The sequence below is a fragment of the Capsicum annuum genome, chromosome 2, assembly GCF_002878395.1.
Source record: "Capsicum annuum cultivar UCD-10X-F1 chromosome 2, UCD10Xv1.1, whole genome shotgun sequence".
In the NCBI taxonomy this organism is placed as follows: Eukaryota; Viridiplantae; Streptophyta; class Magnoliopsida; order Solanales; family Solanaceae; genus Capsicum; species Capsicum annuum.
The window spans coordinates 123,605,880-123,625,283 of NC_061112.1; the positions used below are offsets into that span (position 1 = coordinate 123,605,880).

The window sequence follows — 19,404 nt, forward strand, 5'->3', positions numbered from 1 at the left end:
CTGTTGCATCAGATTTTCATAGTTTCATCAGATTTTTAATCTGTTGCATCAGATTTTCATCTGTTACATCATATGTTTCATCTATTACATCAGATGTTTCAACTGTTGCAACACCATTTCTACCAAGACAAACAACAAATCAACCCAGCAACACCAACATAACACACACATACATACACACTAAGAATATCAACTGTGACAAAAAATCACCAATAAATTTGAATCAACAGTACAACAACGAGAAGAAGAAATACAGAAATCCCAAAAATTAGGGTTTTATTCAGTTCACATTTCAATACCAGAAGAGTAGTTGGCTTAAGTTCCTCTGTTTCTTCATAATTTTTTACATGTGAAAAAGGAAATGGGAGGACAAAGAACTCGAAGTTGTTGTCATCGGAGAAGTATTCACGTCGATTGACGGTTGAAAGTCAAAAAGGAACTCGCCCGATTATTTTTCACCGGAGGTTGAAGGGAGAAATTTTGCAAAACTGTTGGTTGGGAGAAGCTGGAGAGAGAAAGTGGTTGATTAGGATTGAAGAGGGGTGTGGGTTGGGTTGATTTGTATTTTTGAAAAGATTAAAAAGTTTTGAAAATATTAATCAAGTCCACAATTAACTTAATCAAGTTTCCTAATAATGTTTGACTCTATCTGTTGGTCAATGTCACCAATCCCTCATTCAAGACTTAAAATACACCTTTCCTTCAATTTTCTTGAGTCTATAATCAATTGAGATCTCTACTGCAACGATCCTTCAAGACATTTGCTCAGGTATTCCTAATTAATTTTAAGCATTCTTTGTGTGAACTACGTGCTTCTGTTGGTTGTCTATATTACATACAAGTGATCTATTTATTTGCTTGCCAATTTTTTTCAACAACTAACATCACTTGCTTCTGCTACATATGTCTATTTTTTTCAACAACTAGCATCACGAACCTTGTTTGCATCTTTATAAATAAACTATTCACGATATGTATGTGACATTATTATGAACTATTATCATATTTTTTGAATGAAACAATACTAACGTTTTCACAAAATTTATGGTTATTAATCGATAAATTAATGAAACGAGAGTAGTACTATGTTAAAACGTGATCATATTATGATTGGTGAAATAATTCTTGCTTTGTTGTTAGCCGTTTCCTGAAATTGCATAATTGACTAGTGGTTTTTTTTCCTGCCTCTTAATTTGTGTCAAAGAAAAATCATGTCTAGGTAGAGAAATTCTCGTTTCACGAGAAGATGGGTTAGTGAAAATTTTCCACTTGTCATTAAAGTTTTGTGGTTATATTGTGCACTATATATAAAAGTGCGATGATTTTGTCCTAAATTATTATGCCATAATCTTAAATTTAAACTGCATAGTTTTATTAAATTTGATAATGTGATATGCACACCTCGATTTGCTCTTGAATTAGCAATATCTTGAAAGAGGTTATAAACTATCGTAATTTCACACGCGTAAGGCGCACGATTATGTTCCATTCCTAGGGAATGAAAATTTTGATTATTTTATAAATACAAATCTATATTCTGGGGTGAATGTGATTGTATATAAATTCGAACGTGTTCTTAGTTGTGAAAATATCACAATCCACTTCTAAATTAGGTAGATCAATTGAAAGATTGAATATATTCGAATTACTATGATGAGAAATCAGAAGTTTACTAAAGTGAATAACACATGTCATGGTAAACTTGGAGTTTATTAGAATAAAGGTTCAGAAATTGACATGGATAATTGTAACATCCTAAAGATGTGCATATTGAGTATTGAACATATAATGAAGAACTAGAAGACTCTTCAAAAATTATCTATGTCGCTTTTTCTCATGATAAGTTGGTTTGACCAACTTTTCATGATGGTTTGACATTAAATGTCTTCGATAAATAGTTAAATTATTGTAATAAGAACAAAAGTTCATGTGTTGGTTTGAAATATGATAAATGAGTATTATATACAAAAGTACTTGTATGTATCAAACCAATAAATTATGATTGATGATGTGCGATGTACAATTAATGAATATACCATAATGCACAAAGATGGATTCTCCAAGGAAAATTGAGATGTGTTTTAGTTTTTCTAACATAAGGGGGAGATTATAAGCAGCTATGAAATATGTTAGGAATTAAGATCAGATCATCATTCAAAAGATAATTCAAGTCAAATGTCGAAAGCATCTTATATTAAGTTGCAAGTACTCCTATTTTGTGTCCCTAAACAATAAAGTCTCTGCATGCGTGAAGCGTGGTAGATCCATCGGTTGCGGATGAAATAATTCTTGAAAAGAATAAAAAGCAAATAATTATTATAAGAAAACAGTGTGCTCTTTAAGAGCCTACTATATAACACTTCATGAAACCTTATTAGAGGTTCAGGTACCTAAAAATAATGAAGTGATGAGATCTAAAAATGTTATTTCACACTGTGAAAAGATACGAAATGATATATCATTAACATCTTTGATACAATATTGATGCAATATTGTGAAAGATTATGAGGATTCGACTTCTACATTTATTTAAGCATGCTGGCGTATAAATATTTATCGAGTGACCTGAAATGATGTATCTTGGTAGGCATAAAACTTATTTGATTTGCAGTCTAGATACTTAAAGATGTCACACACAAAATGTTGAATATTGTCACTTGATAAAATTTATATGAAAATTTTTTAAAGGATTCAAAATGTTTGAAGCATATAAAGTTTCTGAAAAACTTATTTTATAATATTTATATTGTATAAGCTTATTGCTTGAAAATTATTGAAACTCTTGGAGAGTTTTCAAAAGCGATAAATTATTTGCTGAAATGAGAAACATATCGAATTGGATTGGTCTTGAAGTACCATATCTTAGTGCAATTGATGCATTAATGTATCTTACAAATACTACAAGGTCTTATAATGCCTTTTCAGTTAATTTGTTAGCAAAATATAGTTATGCTCCTACTAGGAGACATTGGAATGGGATCAAACACATATTACAATATCTAAAAGGGTCTATCAATATGAGCCTATTTTATTCTAAAGATTGCAATCCCATCTTATTAGTTATGCTAATACTGGGTATTTATCTGACCAACATAAAACTTGGTCTCAAACAAGCCATGTGTTCATATGTGAGGTACTACCAAATTTTAGAGATTAACAAAGTATTCTATCATAGCCACTTCATCAAACCATGCCGAGATAATAACTATTCATGAAGCAAGCCGAGAGTGTGGGTGGTTGATGTCCATGATACATCTCATTCGAGAAAAATATGGTTTGAAATGTGACAAAGTACCTACAATTTTATATGAAGATAATGCAGCATGCATAGCACAACTCAAAGAAGGATTCATAAAAGGAGATAGAACGAAACACACTTCGCCAAAACTTTTGTATACACATGAGCTAAAAAATAAAGGTGATATTAACGTGCAACTGATCCGTTCAAGTGACAATGTGGTTGATTTATTCACCAAGTCTCTTACTGTGACTTTCCTGAAGATGATGCAAAAGATCGGGATGCAAAGGTTCAAGGATTTTTCATTAGGATTTAGGGGGAGTTAATAGGCGATGTACTCTTTTTTCTTTATGAGGATTTGTCTCACTGGCTTTTCCTTGTAAGGTTTTTAATGAGGCAGTTGAAATGCGTATTATTAGAGATGTGTACTTTTTTTCCTTCACATTATTTATCAATTAGATATTCAAGTGGAAATGTTATAAATATATTTACATTAAATGTCTATCAAGAATATAGATGAGATATATCAAGATCTATTTGATATCTATCAGGATATGAATCTTTTAGAGAAAAACTACAAGTAATTTTTCCTATAAATAGAAGCGTTTTATTCATGTAAAAGACGCCAATAGAATCCTTTAAGGGAAATAATAATTACTCTCTCTCCTCTCTATTCTTGTTTTTCTCTACTTTATATATAACAAAAATCTTGTTTTCACTCCTTTTACTTTCATTATATTTCCATTTTCAAATTTATTCTATTTTTTTTGTTTTTATCATAAATGATTTCATTTGAATAATAATAATTCATATTTTGTGATTTTTCTTTCAAGAAAATCACATTCAATCAACTAAATACTATTTTCAAAAGCTACAACCAAACACACTTTTAATTTAAAAATTTTCAAATAAAGTAAAAAAATATTTGTAATAGTTTTGTAGTAGCTCGTATGTGGCATCTAATCTATAAAATTATTTTACTATCTCTTTTGAAATATTACTCTTTTTAGAGCATATTTAATCATATATTATCCGAAAACTTAATCAAGATAGGGATTTTCACAATTTTTAAGAATTGATTCTAAATCATATTTGCTCTTGACTTCATTGCGGGGCACCAAATTATTTACCCTTACAATATGTATGGTTAAATTTGTATGAGTCTGTTTACTATCTGTTTAAATATTTACTGAGTAGTAACTTAAGCAAGTAATGAATAGGAGACAATAAGAGCAAATCTGATAGTTGTGAGTAGGGTATACAGATCAAACCATCAAGTCAAATCAAACCGACAAACCAAATCAAACAGAGAAAAAAAAATCGACTTATGGTTTGGTTTGATTGGTGTTAACAAAAAAAAGTCAAATCGAACCCGAATCAAACCGACATAATATATATATATATATATATATAATATTCGAACTTTTTTATACATAAAATATTAATTATAATCTACTTTTTCAACTAGTTTTAGTAATTTTCAATAATTTGAAAGTAGATGTAGATATATATTTAAACTTGGGCCTCTAAGTTGTAATATTTGTCCATTAATTGCTAATTAAATGATCCAAAATTCAATACAACTTAAAACCTAAACTTTTTATTCTTCATCTCACTTTTTAGTTTCAAGAGAATTTTTCGCTCCTCATTTTTTCATAATTATGGTTTTTCATTAGCACATGAGTGGAAACATATTTGATCTAATTTTCAATCACAATATAATTGTAAAAACTAAAGATTATAAAAAAGATCGAAAAAACCGAAAAAAAGGACTAAAACCTACACCGAAAAAATCAATTTTATGTTGGTTTGATTTGATATATAGTTTTAATAAACCGACATGATTGATTTTTTTTATTTTTTTTTAATAAAAACTAAACCAATCCAACCTATGCACACCCCTAGTTGTGAGATATTATGTTAACTAAATAAAGCTAAATAGAAAGTAAAAGTATGAATAAGTGTTTTTTAGAGTGTCTGAATGCTCCTTAGAACAAGCAAGCAAAAGGAAAGACGAACTTGATGACAAAAAATAATGTGTTGCTATTGTATGTCAACTTATAAATCAGAATGAATGTTATAAATGACTACAACAAAATAGGATACAACAGTAATGTACTGGACAATAGAAAATGACCCAATTGGGCTCTAAAAGTACCAAATATCAATGAATGGAAGGCCGTGTGAAGATATCTTTAGCAATGTCAGTCCATATTTCTATAATTCTTAAGTCCAGGTGAGCTCGTTCGCGAACTTAATCTAGAGCTGTCAATACGGATTGGCTCAGTTAATTTTGATGGGTCAAAAAATACCAAGTCCCCACCATTACTTCATTACTTAGTGGTTGCGGACCTCACAGGCCAGTTTACTTCTTTAAAAATAATATTTTATAATTTAATTTTAGAATATTAATAAATATAATTATTTTATCAGCCAATATTACATAGCGTTAGTACTTGTTAATCAAGTCTCCAACACCCAAAAAAATATTCCTAATAGCAAAATTAAATAACTTTTGACATGATATTCTTCGAATCAAATAAAAAATACTAATAAGCAATCTAAATAGTTGCATGTATTTGACTTACGGACCGGCACACGGGCTAGCCCAACTCACATTGTTCAAATTCCACGGGCCACCGATTTATCTAGGTCGGGTTAAAAAGCTCTGTTCTTAAATGGACTACAAAAATTGAAATGTAACTCCATCAAATTACAAATCAAATCGGACCGGCCCAACGAACGTAGCCCATATTGATGGCTCTAACGAGAAACCATCAATAGAAAATGGACGTAGCCCATAGGTTCCATGCTCTATCGAGAAACCTACATTTCCCAGCTCTCTTACCTTTTCAAACAATCACCTCAACATAAAAAGGCTAGAATTGAGATTATGAGAGATGTTAAATGCTAATCACCCTACTGTACCACTTTCTTTATCGTATATTAGTTTGTCATCTTATAAATTAAAGAAACACTAAAAAAATTTCTTATACTATCCTTGCAATTAATTCTTTTTGAAACTATTTACACTTGTTTGTCAAGTACGAAAAAAATTTTAAGAAGTGACTTAGTAAAATTACTTTTTTTATTTATGATTTTTTAACATGCAACAATATGAAACGAAGAGAGTGTTAAGTTCCAGGAGTCAATCTGCAATGCACACGTAAACAACATCACAGACAAAAACTAAATAGACAAATAATGTTATTCACAAATTAAGAAAGCCATCAAACTTAATAATTTAATTATACGTATCAATCTTGCATAGCACTTATAATACTGAAATCTCAATAGCCCCTCACTAATCCACCAAACCAAACGGCAAACACCCTTTGTTTCTGCCTTGTTGGTGCATTGAGTTGAACGGTACTTCTGCCTTCTTCCTTTTATCTCTTTTTTTTTTTTTTTTCCTTTTTTAAATTTTAGTTTTTAGTCTAAATCTTTTTTTGGATCCAATTAATTCGAATTCGTCAAAATCCCATTTTAAAAGTAAACCAGTCACTATCAAAAGACCCAAAATCTCAAATTTGACCAATTGGAGATCTGTTCATTTCCTTATTTTTTGGGTTTTCAGCATATTTTTTTATTCCGGGAAAACAAATTTATATTTACCTTTCTATTTCCAAAATAATACTACAACGTTAACCTAGTTATACATTTGGGACAAATATATATATATAAACCAAACCCCATTAAAATAAAAAAGTTCCCGTTCGACTCAAAGTAAAATTTTGTTTATTTTTCTTCTGGTTTACCAAATGCTGGCTTCTATAGGAACAAGTGTCTCAGATTGTCAAGTCATGAGGACTTTATTATTCTTCCCCTCTAAAGTATGTAATTTCCCCCCTTTTTTGCTTAAACCATCTTTAATGAATTCACTTACTTCATCAAAGAAGAAAAAAGAGTGCAGTTGGATGTAGGACACGTGTGTCTATTTGTTAATATGGTCGTGTAAGTTAAAAGGGCATGTTTCTGTATTCTCTTTAATCATCTCATATTATTGCTATCCAGATTTCACGTATACCAGTTGTTAGCTTTGGACGAAAAAGCTCGTTAAAAGCATACAGTGCAAAAATGGAGCTCTCAATCACACGACCTGATGATTGGCATCTTCATCTCCGTGATGGTGACGTTCTTAAAGCTGTTGTGCCTCACAGGTTTCTACTCTAATACTTAAGCTGATGGTGTGGGAATTTAATTAATAATGAGTAGCTCATTGTGATTCAGCTCATAGTTTATGTTTAGTTTAAAAATTTGGTTCCTCTATATTGATTTTGACTTGTTCATGTTGCATTATTTGATAAAGTGCACAGCACTTTGGGAGGGCGATAGTCATGCCAAATTTGAAGCCTCCTATCACTACAACCGCTGCTGCTGTGGCATATCGGGAAGAGATATTGAAATCTTTGCCTGCTGATAGTGATTTCAAGCCTCTTATGACACTTTATTTGACAGATACAACCAGTCCTATGGAAATCAAACTAGCAAGTAAGTCCAATATACTTTTGAGATGGAAATAATAATATTAGATGTTATTAATTATCCCTGCTTAAAACACGATGTATGTATGGCATTCTTTTATCATAGTGCCGGCATGTATCTCAAAAAACAAAAATAAATTTGAGTGAATGATACTGGTGTATATAAGGATCAATAAGATCATGAAAAAAGGCACCACTTGAAAGCCAATTTGGTGAAACTTTTAGGTCGAGTTGAACTTTAAGAGACACTGTATTTCTTTGTTAAATCTCATCTTAAAGCTGCCATTTTAGTTTTTCTGTTGTGACAATTTATACTGATTGTTAATTAACAACTATTATTCCTGCAGCCCTGCTTCTAGCATCCTTCTTAGGTGGTTTTGTATAGTGTTTCAAGTGGTTGTGTAAATAGAACAAAGGGGTCAGGGAAATGTTATAATTCTCGTCAAATTTAATCAGGAACCAAATTTACCGTCTCTTTGCTTCTAGAATCCTATTTTGGATGGTTTGGCTTTCTAGATTTTTGAAAAACTGGAAACCAGTATTTCAAAGAAGTGCAATTTCCAATTTGTTTTCAAGACACTTAAACTGAAAGCTAGATTCTTAGCTATGCCAACCTTCCTTTTGGTTTTTTTATTATGTCTACTTCCGAGCTAGATCAATCTTTGAAATTTTGAAGTCAGTATTATGAGTCTCTTGTCCTTTATAAAATCAGGCTCTACGCACTTTGGAGGAAATTTAAACATGTCAAAGGTTGTAGCTTTTAAGTTGAACTGATTGTATTGTCATCTGGGTGCAGTTTTTTTTTTTTTTCCAATGTGAATGGCCCATGTTTCTATTTTTCTTTCCATGAAAGCTTTGGAATGTCATCCTCTTTTTCGCTGTTGTTTTATCCATTTCTTCGCACTATTTCTAATATAATGAGGACTTGTATCACAGGAGAGAGCCAGGTCGTATTTGGGGTGAAGTTATACCCTGCTGGTGCCACAACAAATTCTCAAGATGGAGTGACTGATCTCTTCGGGAAGTGTTTGCCAGTTCTACAGGAAATGGTTGAGCATAATATGCCTCTGCTGGTAACTCGATGCTAAGCATTTCTTCCTGTTCCACTAGAACATTGCATAAGATCTAATGTGCATGCTAACCTTACCACCAAAAAATTGCTATTTATCTCTATAGAAAGCTGCAAATTCAAACTTGTATCGTTATGTCTGTGCTGGCTTTAGGTTTAGCGTGTGGCTCTTTTGAAGGTCAGTCTTCGTCTTGACAGGTTATGTGAAAAAAAATTACTAACCTCTCAATAGGAGCAGTTTGCCTCTTGACAGAAAAGACAAAAGCTTTGATACTATCAACTCGGTAACGATATTTTTGCAATATTGAACACCAGTGGACGAGCCGTGAACACCAGAAAAGACAATAATTTTGTAGTTCTTTGGTGATTGTCATCAGAGGTATAGTGACTTCTTCCCTGAAAGAAACCCATTGGATTTCTTAGCTACTTTAGGTTCAGGATTTATATGGCTGTCAGAGTAGTTTGGGTTTTGCTAGTTTGTAGCTTTTTGGTTGTTTAGCAGCCTATTACAGATGTTGGAGGTGGAATTTAGTACTATGTAGTTCAAATAAAGGTGGGTCCAAACAAAATCTTAAAGGTAGCTTTTGTTTTCAGATGTTCTAGGATTAACAGTTGGTCCAACTTTTGAATTACTTTGGGGATAATAGTTGGTCCAATTCCTGTAGTATAACTAATAAGTTTCATAGTCGAGGAAAACAGGTATCAATTGGATCAGGAAAGGAACCTAACTGAATCTTTCTGGGATAGGTAGAGTATACTATATGATCATCCTCTATTATATTTCCACACGGTGCTTGCAAAATATCAGCCTTGTTCATAATGTATCAACAAAAGGAACAGCAAGATTAGTACTTTTATCTATGATGTAAAGTTTTCAGCAAGATTAGTACTGCAAAGAAAGTTGCATATTCTGTAGTTCAGTATGACATCGTTGTCTTCTCAGTAGATTTGATGTGTCAAAAGCATTCTTATCTTGTCCACTAGCAAATTCAAACACTGTGTTACTGTCTTTCAGAGCAGCCGAGCCACAATTTAACATCACATCTCCGATTTATACAAGAAACAACCTCGAGCAATAAGAACTTACTTCCTTGTCTCTAGTTATGTATTAAAGACTTTCCCATTCTTAGTGATGCATACTATGCTATGAGGTTATTCTAGAGAAGGTGAGAGTGGCTTTGGTAGAAGACAAGATGCGGGAAGTGGGGTAGCGATGATTCGGGCATGTGATGAGGAGGTGCACAGATGCTCCAGTACGGAGGTGTGAGAGGCTGACCATGGATGGTTTTAGGCGGGGTAGAGGTAGGCCGAAGAAGTATTGGAAGGAGGTGATTAGGCATAAAATGGAGCAATTACAACTTACGAAGGACATGACCCTTGATAGGAAGGCGTGAAGGACGCAAATTAGGGTGGAGGGTTAGTGGGTAGGAGTGCGTCTGTAGTAGTAGGGAGGAGTGCTTTGTTTGTGTCCGTATGCCTGTAGTTTCTTGGTCGTAGTGTTTTGGTGATGTTTGTGATTTTGAATAGATAGTTTGTAGTATTATGTTGTAGGTGTTTTGTTTCTTTTATTATTTAGCGGTGTGTTATCCCATTTTGTTGTTTGTTTTTATGTTTTTTGTTTGTTACACTGTTATCTGTCCTGAGCTGGGGGTCTATCGGAAACAACCTCTCTACTTCATCTGAGGTAGTGGTATGGACTGCGTACACTTTACCCTCCCTAGACCCCACTTTGTGGGAATACACTGGGTATGTTGTTGTTGTATTGAACACCAGTGGAACAAAAAGATCTACTTATATTTTAAGAGAAGAAAATTGCACTCTCGAAGAATTTCTTCCAGAAGTAACAAATGGAGGTGCAAGAGAAATATGTCTCTTGCTGTAACTAAAGACGCTTATATGGGCATACAAGATGACGGTGCAGAAAGCATGTTCTCAGTGTACTGTATAACTCCACAGCAAACTCACTTACATGTACAAATTTTGCCATGTCACTGTGCATGATTTTGTCTTTGCATTGGTCGGTTAAATAGAGAAGGACATGGGATATGCTTGTGTGTTTGCTTCAAATGGAGAAAATGACTCCTTTGTGTTTTCCATTGGAATTGTACGTCTTCATCAGGACAATGAAGGAGCTCAGCACTGGACTGACCTTGAGCTTGTCTAGTTTGCAAACAGAAACCATCCCATTCGTGAAAATGAAATGCTGCAATTGCTGTAAGATGGAGATTTTGTATTAAAAGATGTGGATGGAACTCTTGTGTGGTCTACAAGCACGGAGAATAAGTTCATATCAGGCATTAAGATGATGGAGACTGGAAACCTTGTGCTTCATGACATGTATAATCGGACTGTTTGGCAGTCTTTTGATCACCCAACAGATGCACTGCTTCCAGGGCAGAAGTTAAGGGCTGGTCAAAGACTTGTGGCTAGATCTTCTTCATCCAATTGGACTGAAGGTAACTACTATCTCTCTATAACCAATCAAGGCTTGTTTGCATTTTACATATCAGACAAGACACAGATGTATTTTAAGTTCTTGGTTAGTGGAGAAAGGGATAGCTTTGGTGAAGGTTATGTCAAAGCAGTGAATGGTACTCTTGCCTTGTACATATCCTCAACTGAGCCGAATGAGTATAATGCTGTGATCTCAAGACCTTCTAGGATGAAATTTTTGAGATATGATTATGATGGACATCTTCGAGCCTACACCGAGGGAAGTGAGCAGCCAAATGATCTTTTGACAGATTTCATTGAATTTTGTGATTACCCCTCAGCCTGTGGCAGTATGGAGCTTTGCTCAGATGGATTATGTTCTTGTCCGGGTGCATTGAGAAAAAGTAATGATCAACAAAACAATCGATGTGTAGAAATTAGTCCGGTGAAATGTGATGGACCACATTCCCACTAAATGGAGCGTGTTTCGGATGTCTATTACTTTAACTATGTCAACATTGACGCTCCAGCTCTGAGACGAACAGATGAGGAAAGCTGTCAATGCTTGTGCTTGAAGAACTGCTCTTGTAAAGTAGTTCTCTTCCTGTATTTCACTAACTTTTCAAGTGGTGACTGCTATTTACCCTTCCCTGTTCTGTCACTTATAAAAGATGGAAAGGAAAGACGCGGCTATGAGTCATCTGCATTTATCAAGTTACCAAATGATGCAGAAAAAAGCAAGTGTACAGCTGCAAGAAGAATTGGCATTATAGCTGGATCAACTGTTGGAACAGTTTTTCTGATAGCTCAACTGCTGGCATCTTGATTGCTTTCAACAGAAAAAAAACATTACAAGAAAATGATGATGATTACTCAGAGGAGATATCTAGCATTCTAAGATTTTCTTATGTACAGCTGAAGATGCAACTGGGAATTTCCTAAAAAAGCTTGGTCATGGAGGTTTCGGCTCAGTTTATGAAGGAGTTCTTCAAGATGGTCAGAGAGTAGCAGTGAAGGTTCTTGGTGGTTTTGGCCAAGGTAAGAATGAATTCTTGGCAGAGATCCAGACCATAGGAAGCATCCATCATGTTGTTAGGCTAATTGGAGTTTGTGCTGAGAAAGAGCACAAGCTATTAGTTTATGATTTCATGAGTAATGGATCACTGGATAAATGGATTTTTGGCACAACCTCTACTCAATTTACCCTTGATTGGCAAATAAGAAGAGGAATCATCCATGATATAGTAAAAGGATTGGTTTATCTTCATGAAGAATGTATGCGAAGAATAGTCCACTTAGATGTTAAGCCGCAGAACATTCTGTTGGATAACAATCTTTGTGCAAAAGTATCGGATTTTGGCCTGGCCAAGTTGGTGGATAAAGATCAGAGCCAGATAGTGACCAGAATTAGGGGAACCCCCGGGTACTTGGTTCCTGAATGGTTTAGCGCGTTCATTACAGAAAAAGCAGATGTCTACAGCTTTGGAGTTGTTGCAATGGAGATCCTCTGTGGATGCAAGAACGTGGACTATTCACACTCACTGGAACATCCACATTTGCTTAGTTTGTTTATGACAAAAGCTCAAAACAATCAGCTGATTGATATGATCGGAAACTACAGCGATGATCCTCAATGCAATGAATCGGAAGTCATCCGTATGATGAAGCTTGGTTTCTTGTCAAGAAGTACATTCATTGCTTTGATGTCCCTATGAACAATTTTTAAGGACGATTCTTCATGTAAGTAAGATAAGCCTTTTGCTATCCCAATGCAGATATTTTGCCTTGTTGCCCAGTCTATTTTGAGCTGATGTTCTTCTGGACCTGCATTTTAATGTGAAGTAAAAATCTATGCATACCTTCTCATTAATTAAGACAAGAGTTTTTTTATCAAAAAAATAAAAAATTAAAAAAATTAAGACGAGTTTTAGAAACATATATTGACTTGTCGTTTTAAAATCTTTCATTAATTATCAAAGAGAAATCTTTCATCTTGTTTCACTTTTGCTTATTTTTTGCTTGACTGATAACTGAAATAATGAAGGATGATGCGTTACCAAATAAAGCACGAGCCAGGCTATTGTTCTCCAAGTACTCGTACACCAGTAGCAGGTGATTCCGTTCAGCACAACACCCATATGGTTTGACAAGATTTGGGTGCTGTAAACTAGAGATCATACCTATCTCATTTACAAACTCTCGTTTCCCTTGTTATGATTTGGATGAAATCTGCTTCACTGCAATAACTGCACCATCTGATAATGTGCCTTGTTTATTAATATAAATGAATGAAAAAACTGGTTGGATTAAAGGGCTATCTATACATATTATCTATGTCCAGATGTTGTAGTTAACCTAATAGAGTAGAAAGTTTGATAGGAGGTCAGAATGAGATGCACCTTGTAGACAGAGCCAAAACCACCTTCCCCGATGTTGCATTATTTGTGGCAGCTTTGATTTGTCTTATGGTAAATACACCAGTCATTGAATCTAGTCCTCTTGATTCTGCTGTCTGGTGCTTATAGAGCGACTTTACTCTGAGGCCTTCCATGTCCATGGTGGTTAAAGTATTAAAGTGGACGATGGACATTGAATCTCACTTAGACTATAGTGTTCCAAATTCACAAACAATTGCAGCAATCAAAAGAGTGGCAGACACCACGACTACCTTGTTCCGTTCAATTCTTTTAGGACCTAGGTAAGGATTTTTAAGTGCAATAAAAAAGAGAGTTAAAAAATTCCTCTCCTTTATCCTATTTCTTGTCTGATTCCTATGATCATCATTATCATGTAGCTATATTGGTTTCATTTGTTTATTTTTCTGTGAATAAGATCTACAATTGAGATTCATGGTGTAACTTCCAGTGTAAATTCAAAAGAACATGATCGCGTAAGTTCATCTATTATTCTTATTGTTTTCTTGAAACATCAAATGGAAGCTGCTTCAGATTGTCATAACTCACAGAAGTTTTAGAGATAGACTACTGTAAAGATATTGATACTCTAATTAATTACAATTATGAAGCATAAGAAGTTCCCATGTCTTCCTATATCTACTACAGTTTCTAGGTAAAACTATGTTAAATAAAGAAGACATCCAATACTTGCTAGAAAAGAACAGTCTATATGGAGAACATAACCTTCCTCATCAGCTGTAGTCCATCAGCACTTCTCTTTCTCCTTCCTGCAGGCAAAGTGCAATTCGATTTGATAACAAGATCACATTTTAAATATGTAGTTGAATTCATATTTTTGTATTTGATGGATACATAGAAGCAAAGCTCACTATGTCCAACAAAGCACACATTAACGTAAAATCGTGAAAGTTTGTTCCAAAAAGTACAGCATCATACCATGTTGAAGGCACTGTGTCCAACAAATGTCATAGCCTCTCTTTTTGGTGTAAGTTTTTTGATTGAGGAATATATATATTTATTGTTTTAGATTAATAAACAATAAAAGTAGTTTTTTTACAGATATTTCACTTCATATCACAACTCACACATGCTTTAGTCTCTAATCTAGCATAGATATTTGTTGCTACATTCCAGAAATTTCAGTTGAAAACAGTTAGAACCTTACATTGCAACCCTCTTCTGCCTGTGAATAGAGTCAATGAGATTGAATGCAGTATAATTTAAGTTCTAACATCAGATCATATAGAATGTAGGAGTAATTTGTCAGTAGTGTACCTGAATTCGAATCATCGTCTTTTTAGAGGATGACGAGCTTGAATCTAGAATTCTGATAATCTTCAACTTGTGTGTTAAAGATTTCCCTGGCTGAGTTGATGACAGATTCATTGCATGTCCTTACCTCAATGGACATTAGAGAGCTAATGTCACCGAAACAAGATGGGATTGCCTTAAGACGTTTGCATCCACGCAATACCAAATGTTCAAGGCTTGGAAAAGCATCATCCTCGATAGTCCATTCGTGAAACCAAACACAGTCTACGAGTTTCAAGACCTTGAGTTGAAGGAACTCTTTGTTGCTCACTTCCCATTGCCTTTCTTGAAAGTAAACTGCCTTCAGTTTGAGCACCTGAAGATTTTGAAGCTGAACAATGTTTGATTAGTTACAATGGACCAGGTAAAGTTGGATACCGTCAAGTTTTTGGTATTAGGCGAGGAGATGCACAAAGAGAGGTGAAGCTCTGGATAATAAAGATTCCATTCCAAGTGTGGCCGGATAATCTTAAAACTTTAAAGGAAGTTGCACATCATTGGTTGCTTCTGTATGAAGTTTCTGAACTTGTCTTTTTGGTCACATTATCTTAAATTGTTTATTACTTTTCACCCTATTTAAGGCGTTAAGCAGATGCATTATCATCAAAGTTCTTATGGAATTACTAGTTCATCATTGAGTTTTACAATGACAGATGTGATTGTATCCGTTTTAGCTGAGACTAGCATTTCGTAATAGAACAGTCACTTGATTGTGTTCAATTTTGTCTGCTCAGCTTATTGGAGACTGCTAGAATTGATCTCGTCAAGTCTCTTGTCAGCATATTCTAGTCCGCTGGGTTTTTAGGGTTGTTAGTTTTTATTTCGAATAGAAATGATATTCTCCTCGAACCTTCTTCTATTATTTCTTGCCTATGCTAATTGCTTTTCTAGTTTCAGTTTATCTCTTGGGTTGCTATAAAATAGATTTAGCATTTAACTAGAATGACTCGACCTTAATCGTGTCTTTTCTTCCCCCAAATGCTCTGGGGATGCTTCTTGTTTTTGTCATTTTCCTTGAAACAGCTTCATTTCATAAGATTTTTATGCGTTCTAGTTGATTGCAGGTTCATGGAGAGGTCACAAATCCTGAGGTGGACATGTTTGATCGAGAAAAGGTATTCATTGAAACAATTCTACGCCCTTTGGTGCTGAAATTTCCCCGATTGAAGGTTGTGATGGAACATGTTACCACCATGGATGCTGTTAATTTTGTTGAATCTTGCAATGAAGGTAATCTTTTCTACTTGATCCACCTTTTTGAACTTTAGTCTTCTTGTCAGTTGAAAGAACTTTATTGACCTTCCTTTTTCAAATGCTAATTTAACCTTTCTATCCTCCTTTAAAGGATTTGTCGCAGCGACTGTCACCCCACAACATCTTGTTTTGAACAGGAATTCTCTCTTCCAAGGGGGCTTGCAACCGCATAATTTCTGCCTTCCAGTGCTCAAAAGAGAGATCCACAGTAATATCCTTTACCCTTTCTTATTGATGCTTAGATTCTTTCTTCTATCGTTTGGTGTTTTGTCTTTTGGTGTTGAAGAACAATCATGAAGTAACATTACTTTTAAATTAACCAACTAGGATTCTTTGGTTTAACCACCTGTAGTGACTACTATGTCATTTAGACCTTGTTTGATTCAGCAAAGGGGATTTAACTTGTTCGTTTCCTTCTCCTGCATAAAGTATTACCATTTACCTCCACTTGTTTGGTTCCACTCAACTGAAGTGGAAGAGTTTGATTTCCTAATTTCCCTGTTTTAGACTGTTTTGAAAAGTTGAGTTGCATACCCTACACTTTTGCTTTTTAATAAGGTTAATTGTTTCCTCCTTTATTTTCGTTCCAGTGAGTCCTTTTTTCACTCCGAACAACCATAATGTATGAAAACATTGAGAATGTAGCTTTTCTTGAGAATGTAAGGTAAATGTATGAGAATATACTAATCATAGAATTTCCTCCAAGGTTATTTTTGAGCTTGTTCCTCTGTCATTCTATGCTCAAGTACCTTGTTGGGTTGTTCAATTGTTTTTCTTTTCCAGCTATTCTCAAGTAAAAATGTAATTAACAGATGCACACCTTCTCAGATAAAAGCTTGAAAAGATCTAGGGTGCAATCGACTATGCCTCATATCATGTGTCCATTCCGTCCTGGTTAATATTGTTCAAGTAATGAGTAGTTTGTTTTTAAAGAAAACTAGAGATTCTCTAGAGGTTCTCTCTCTCTTTACCCCCCTGAAAGTGTCTAACTAGAATAAAAGGGAGGACTTACAAACACCATACTGATGCAGTAGCGCCTACTTTTTTAAGTACACCAAAGATGGTGCGAAATCCTTGCTTATACGTCGTCAAATCAAATATTGTCTAAGAGACTACTATCTTTTTGGAATATGGCATTTTGATATTGTTTTATGGATTATCTATCAGATAAATATTGTCGCCAAAACAAAGAAGAATTGGATTAAAGGGCTATTGAGCCATTTATCTTGAAATTTTGAAAGTTAGGTAGAAAAGTTATATTTGCCTGTAATTGATCCTGTTTTCGGGTATAATAGTTTGTTGAAAGTTTCTTCTTCTACCTGTTCTTTTTCCCTCTTTGTAAGAGTTACGAAGTGCTAATGTGTGTTATGATTCACTACTCGATCAGGCTCTCTTTGATTTGCTAATTCTATCCCTTGGCTTTATTTTCCTAGACATGTGAACTTGTTGAACATTTGATGCAAACTCTGCTGTGAATGTACTAAAAAAGGAATTGAATGTATCGCTTGAATGTCCTTGTTGAAACAAGGTGCTTCCATATCTTTAAAGAATTTACCATTGTGGGGCAATGTTTAGTGAGACTTGGAAAAGGAACTTCAATCACTTGCACAAATAATTTTGAAAATAATAAAGTGAACAAGTGCTTGAGAAAAAAACTCGTCTTGATTAATAGATTCATTACTCACATTGTTACAGGATCTATTGCATTTTCCTGCTACTTTTTTCTTTCTCTTGTTCACTTGGTATATATTCTAACCTAATCAAGATTTGCTTTGAATAACACAGGGCAGGCTCTTGTATCAGCTGTAACCAGAGGAAGTAAAAGGTTTTTTCTTGGGACTGACAGTGCTCCTCATGATAGACGAAGGAAAGAATGTTCTTGCGGATGTGCTGGTATTTACAATGCTCCTGTAGCCTTGTCAGTATATGCAAAGGTGTTTGAAAAGGTAATTGCAATAGATATCTACAAAGTTTTTCTCATGTTATTGTGTTAGATTCATTCCATATTACAATGTTTCTAACTACTTCGGATAGGTTCTTTAATTTAGTAGCTATCGTCACAAGCCAATGACATAGATTTGGTTTTTGCGTTATAGGAAAATGCACTCGACAAGCTAGAAGCATTTACGAGCTTCAATGGACCAGACTTTTATGGGCTTCCTAGGAACAATTCAAAGATTAAGTTAAGCAAGACACCATGGAAAGTACCAGAGTCCTTTTCTTATGCATCGGGAGATATTGTTCCCATGTTTGCCGGTGAGATGCTTGATTGGTTGTCGTCTCCTCTGTGAGGGGAAAAAAGAGTTTCCAGTTCTCATTTGCCTTTCTTCTTGTACTGTAATGTTGTGATTCAACCAAAGATATAGACTATAGGAGTAGTCATCTTTCCTTTCATGTTGATTAGATATTATCGTGATGATAACCGCGCTCCGATAATATCCATTCAACCAAAAAATCATGGAAATAATAGTGCCTGCATGTGAAGCTTTAGTCCTTCAGTGTTGGATTTATCGGCCAATGGTTCGAATTTAAATTAAAAGCTGCTGTATTCTAAAGTTCTTCAATTGTTCATTTGATTTTGAAGGTTTACTGGTTATGCCTTTTCCATCCTTCGCGGCTTATTATGGTTTCTCCTTAGCCAGACAACTGTATCTTTACCAGAAAATATATAGTACCATGTTTATTTTTAGTTCATAGTATTAGATAGCTTTGAGTTTAAATGACGCAAAATGGACCGTGAGGAATCAAACGGATTTTTACTAAATTTTTTCATTTTCAATCCGGTATTTGGTGTCCACTTTGAACCCTGATTAATTCGAATTTTCTTTGTACAAGACCCCATTAAAGAGGGAAGTGCTACTGGATTAATAAGACTTGAACCCAGACTACCTCAATTTGCTTGTGAATGAAGCACAGGAATTGTTGCCAAGTGATAAATGTGACCTTTACAAGGTACTTTCCCCCGTTTCCGAACCAAATGTCAATGTAAAAGAGAGTTGCTCTCCTTTTAGATAAGACTGCATAAATTTCCATTTTTGGGTGAAGCATCAATGTCATAGGTACGAAAAATAATGTACCAGAACTACATATTTGGCGCAAAACCCAGTGGACACATTAGTTGGAAGGTGGTGTGACATCTGGACATCAATATCTGGACTGGTAATTGCAAGCAGTTTTTTAGTTATAGGGAACTAAATT

At 34.5% G+C, this 19,404-nt stretch overlaps 1 protein-coding gene across 2 annotated transcripts; it reads left to right on the plus strand.

Annotated features, from left to right (window-relative positions):
- Positions 1-6,465: 6,465 nt before the first annotated feature.
- Positions 6,466-18,795, plus strand: LOC107859195 (dihydroorotase, mitochondrial). Of its 2 annotated transcripts, none has more exons than XM_016704113.2 (8): positions 6,466-6,607; positions 7,253-7,398; positions 7,548-7,729; positions 8,659-8,795; positions 16,017-16,182; positions 16,298-16,414; positions 17,992-18,152; positions 18,303-18,795. In XM_016704113.2, the coding sequence occupies exons 2-8, from the start codon at positions 7,316-7,318 to the stop codon at positions 18,495-18,497; spliced, it is 1,041 nt and encodes a 346-aa protein (XP_016559599.1). In that variant the 5' UTR covers positions 6,466-6,607; positions 7,253-7,315; the 3' UTR covers positions 18,498-18,795. The 2 variants fall into 2 exon arrangements, with proteins under 2 accessions (XP_016559599.1, XP_016559598.1); XM_016704112.2 differs by lacking the exon at positions 6,466-6,607 and adding an exon at positions 6,616-7,071.
- The last annotated feature ends 609 nt before the right edge of the window (positions 18,796-19,404 follow it).

Coding starts and splice junctions, on each gene's coding strand:
- LOC107859195 (XM_016704112.2), top strand. CDS start 7,000: ATGCTGGCTTCTATAGGAACAAGTGTCTCAGATTGTCAAGTCATGAGG. Junction 7,730..8,658: donor TATGGAAATCAAACTAGCAA/GTAAGTCCAATA, acceptor CTTGTATCACAG/GAGAGAGCCAGGTCGTATTT. Junction 18,153..18,302: donor ATGCAAAGGTGTTTGAAAAG/GTAATTGCAATA, acceptor TTTGCGTTATAG/GAAAATGCACTCGACAAGCT.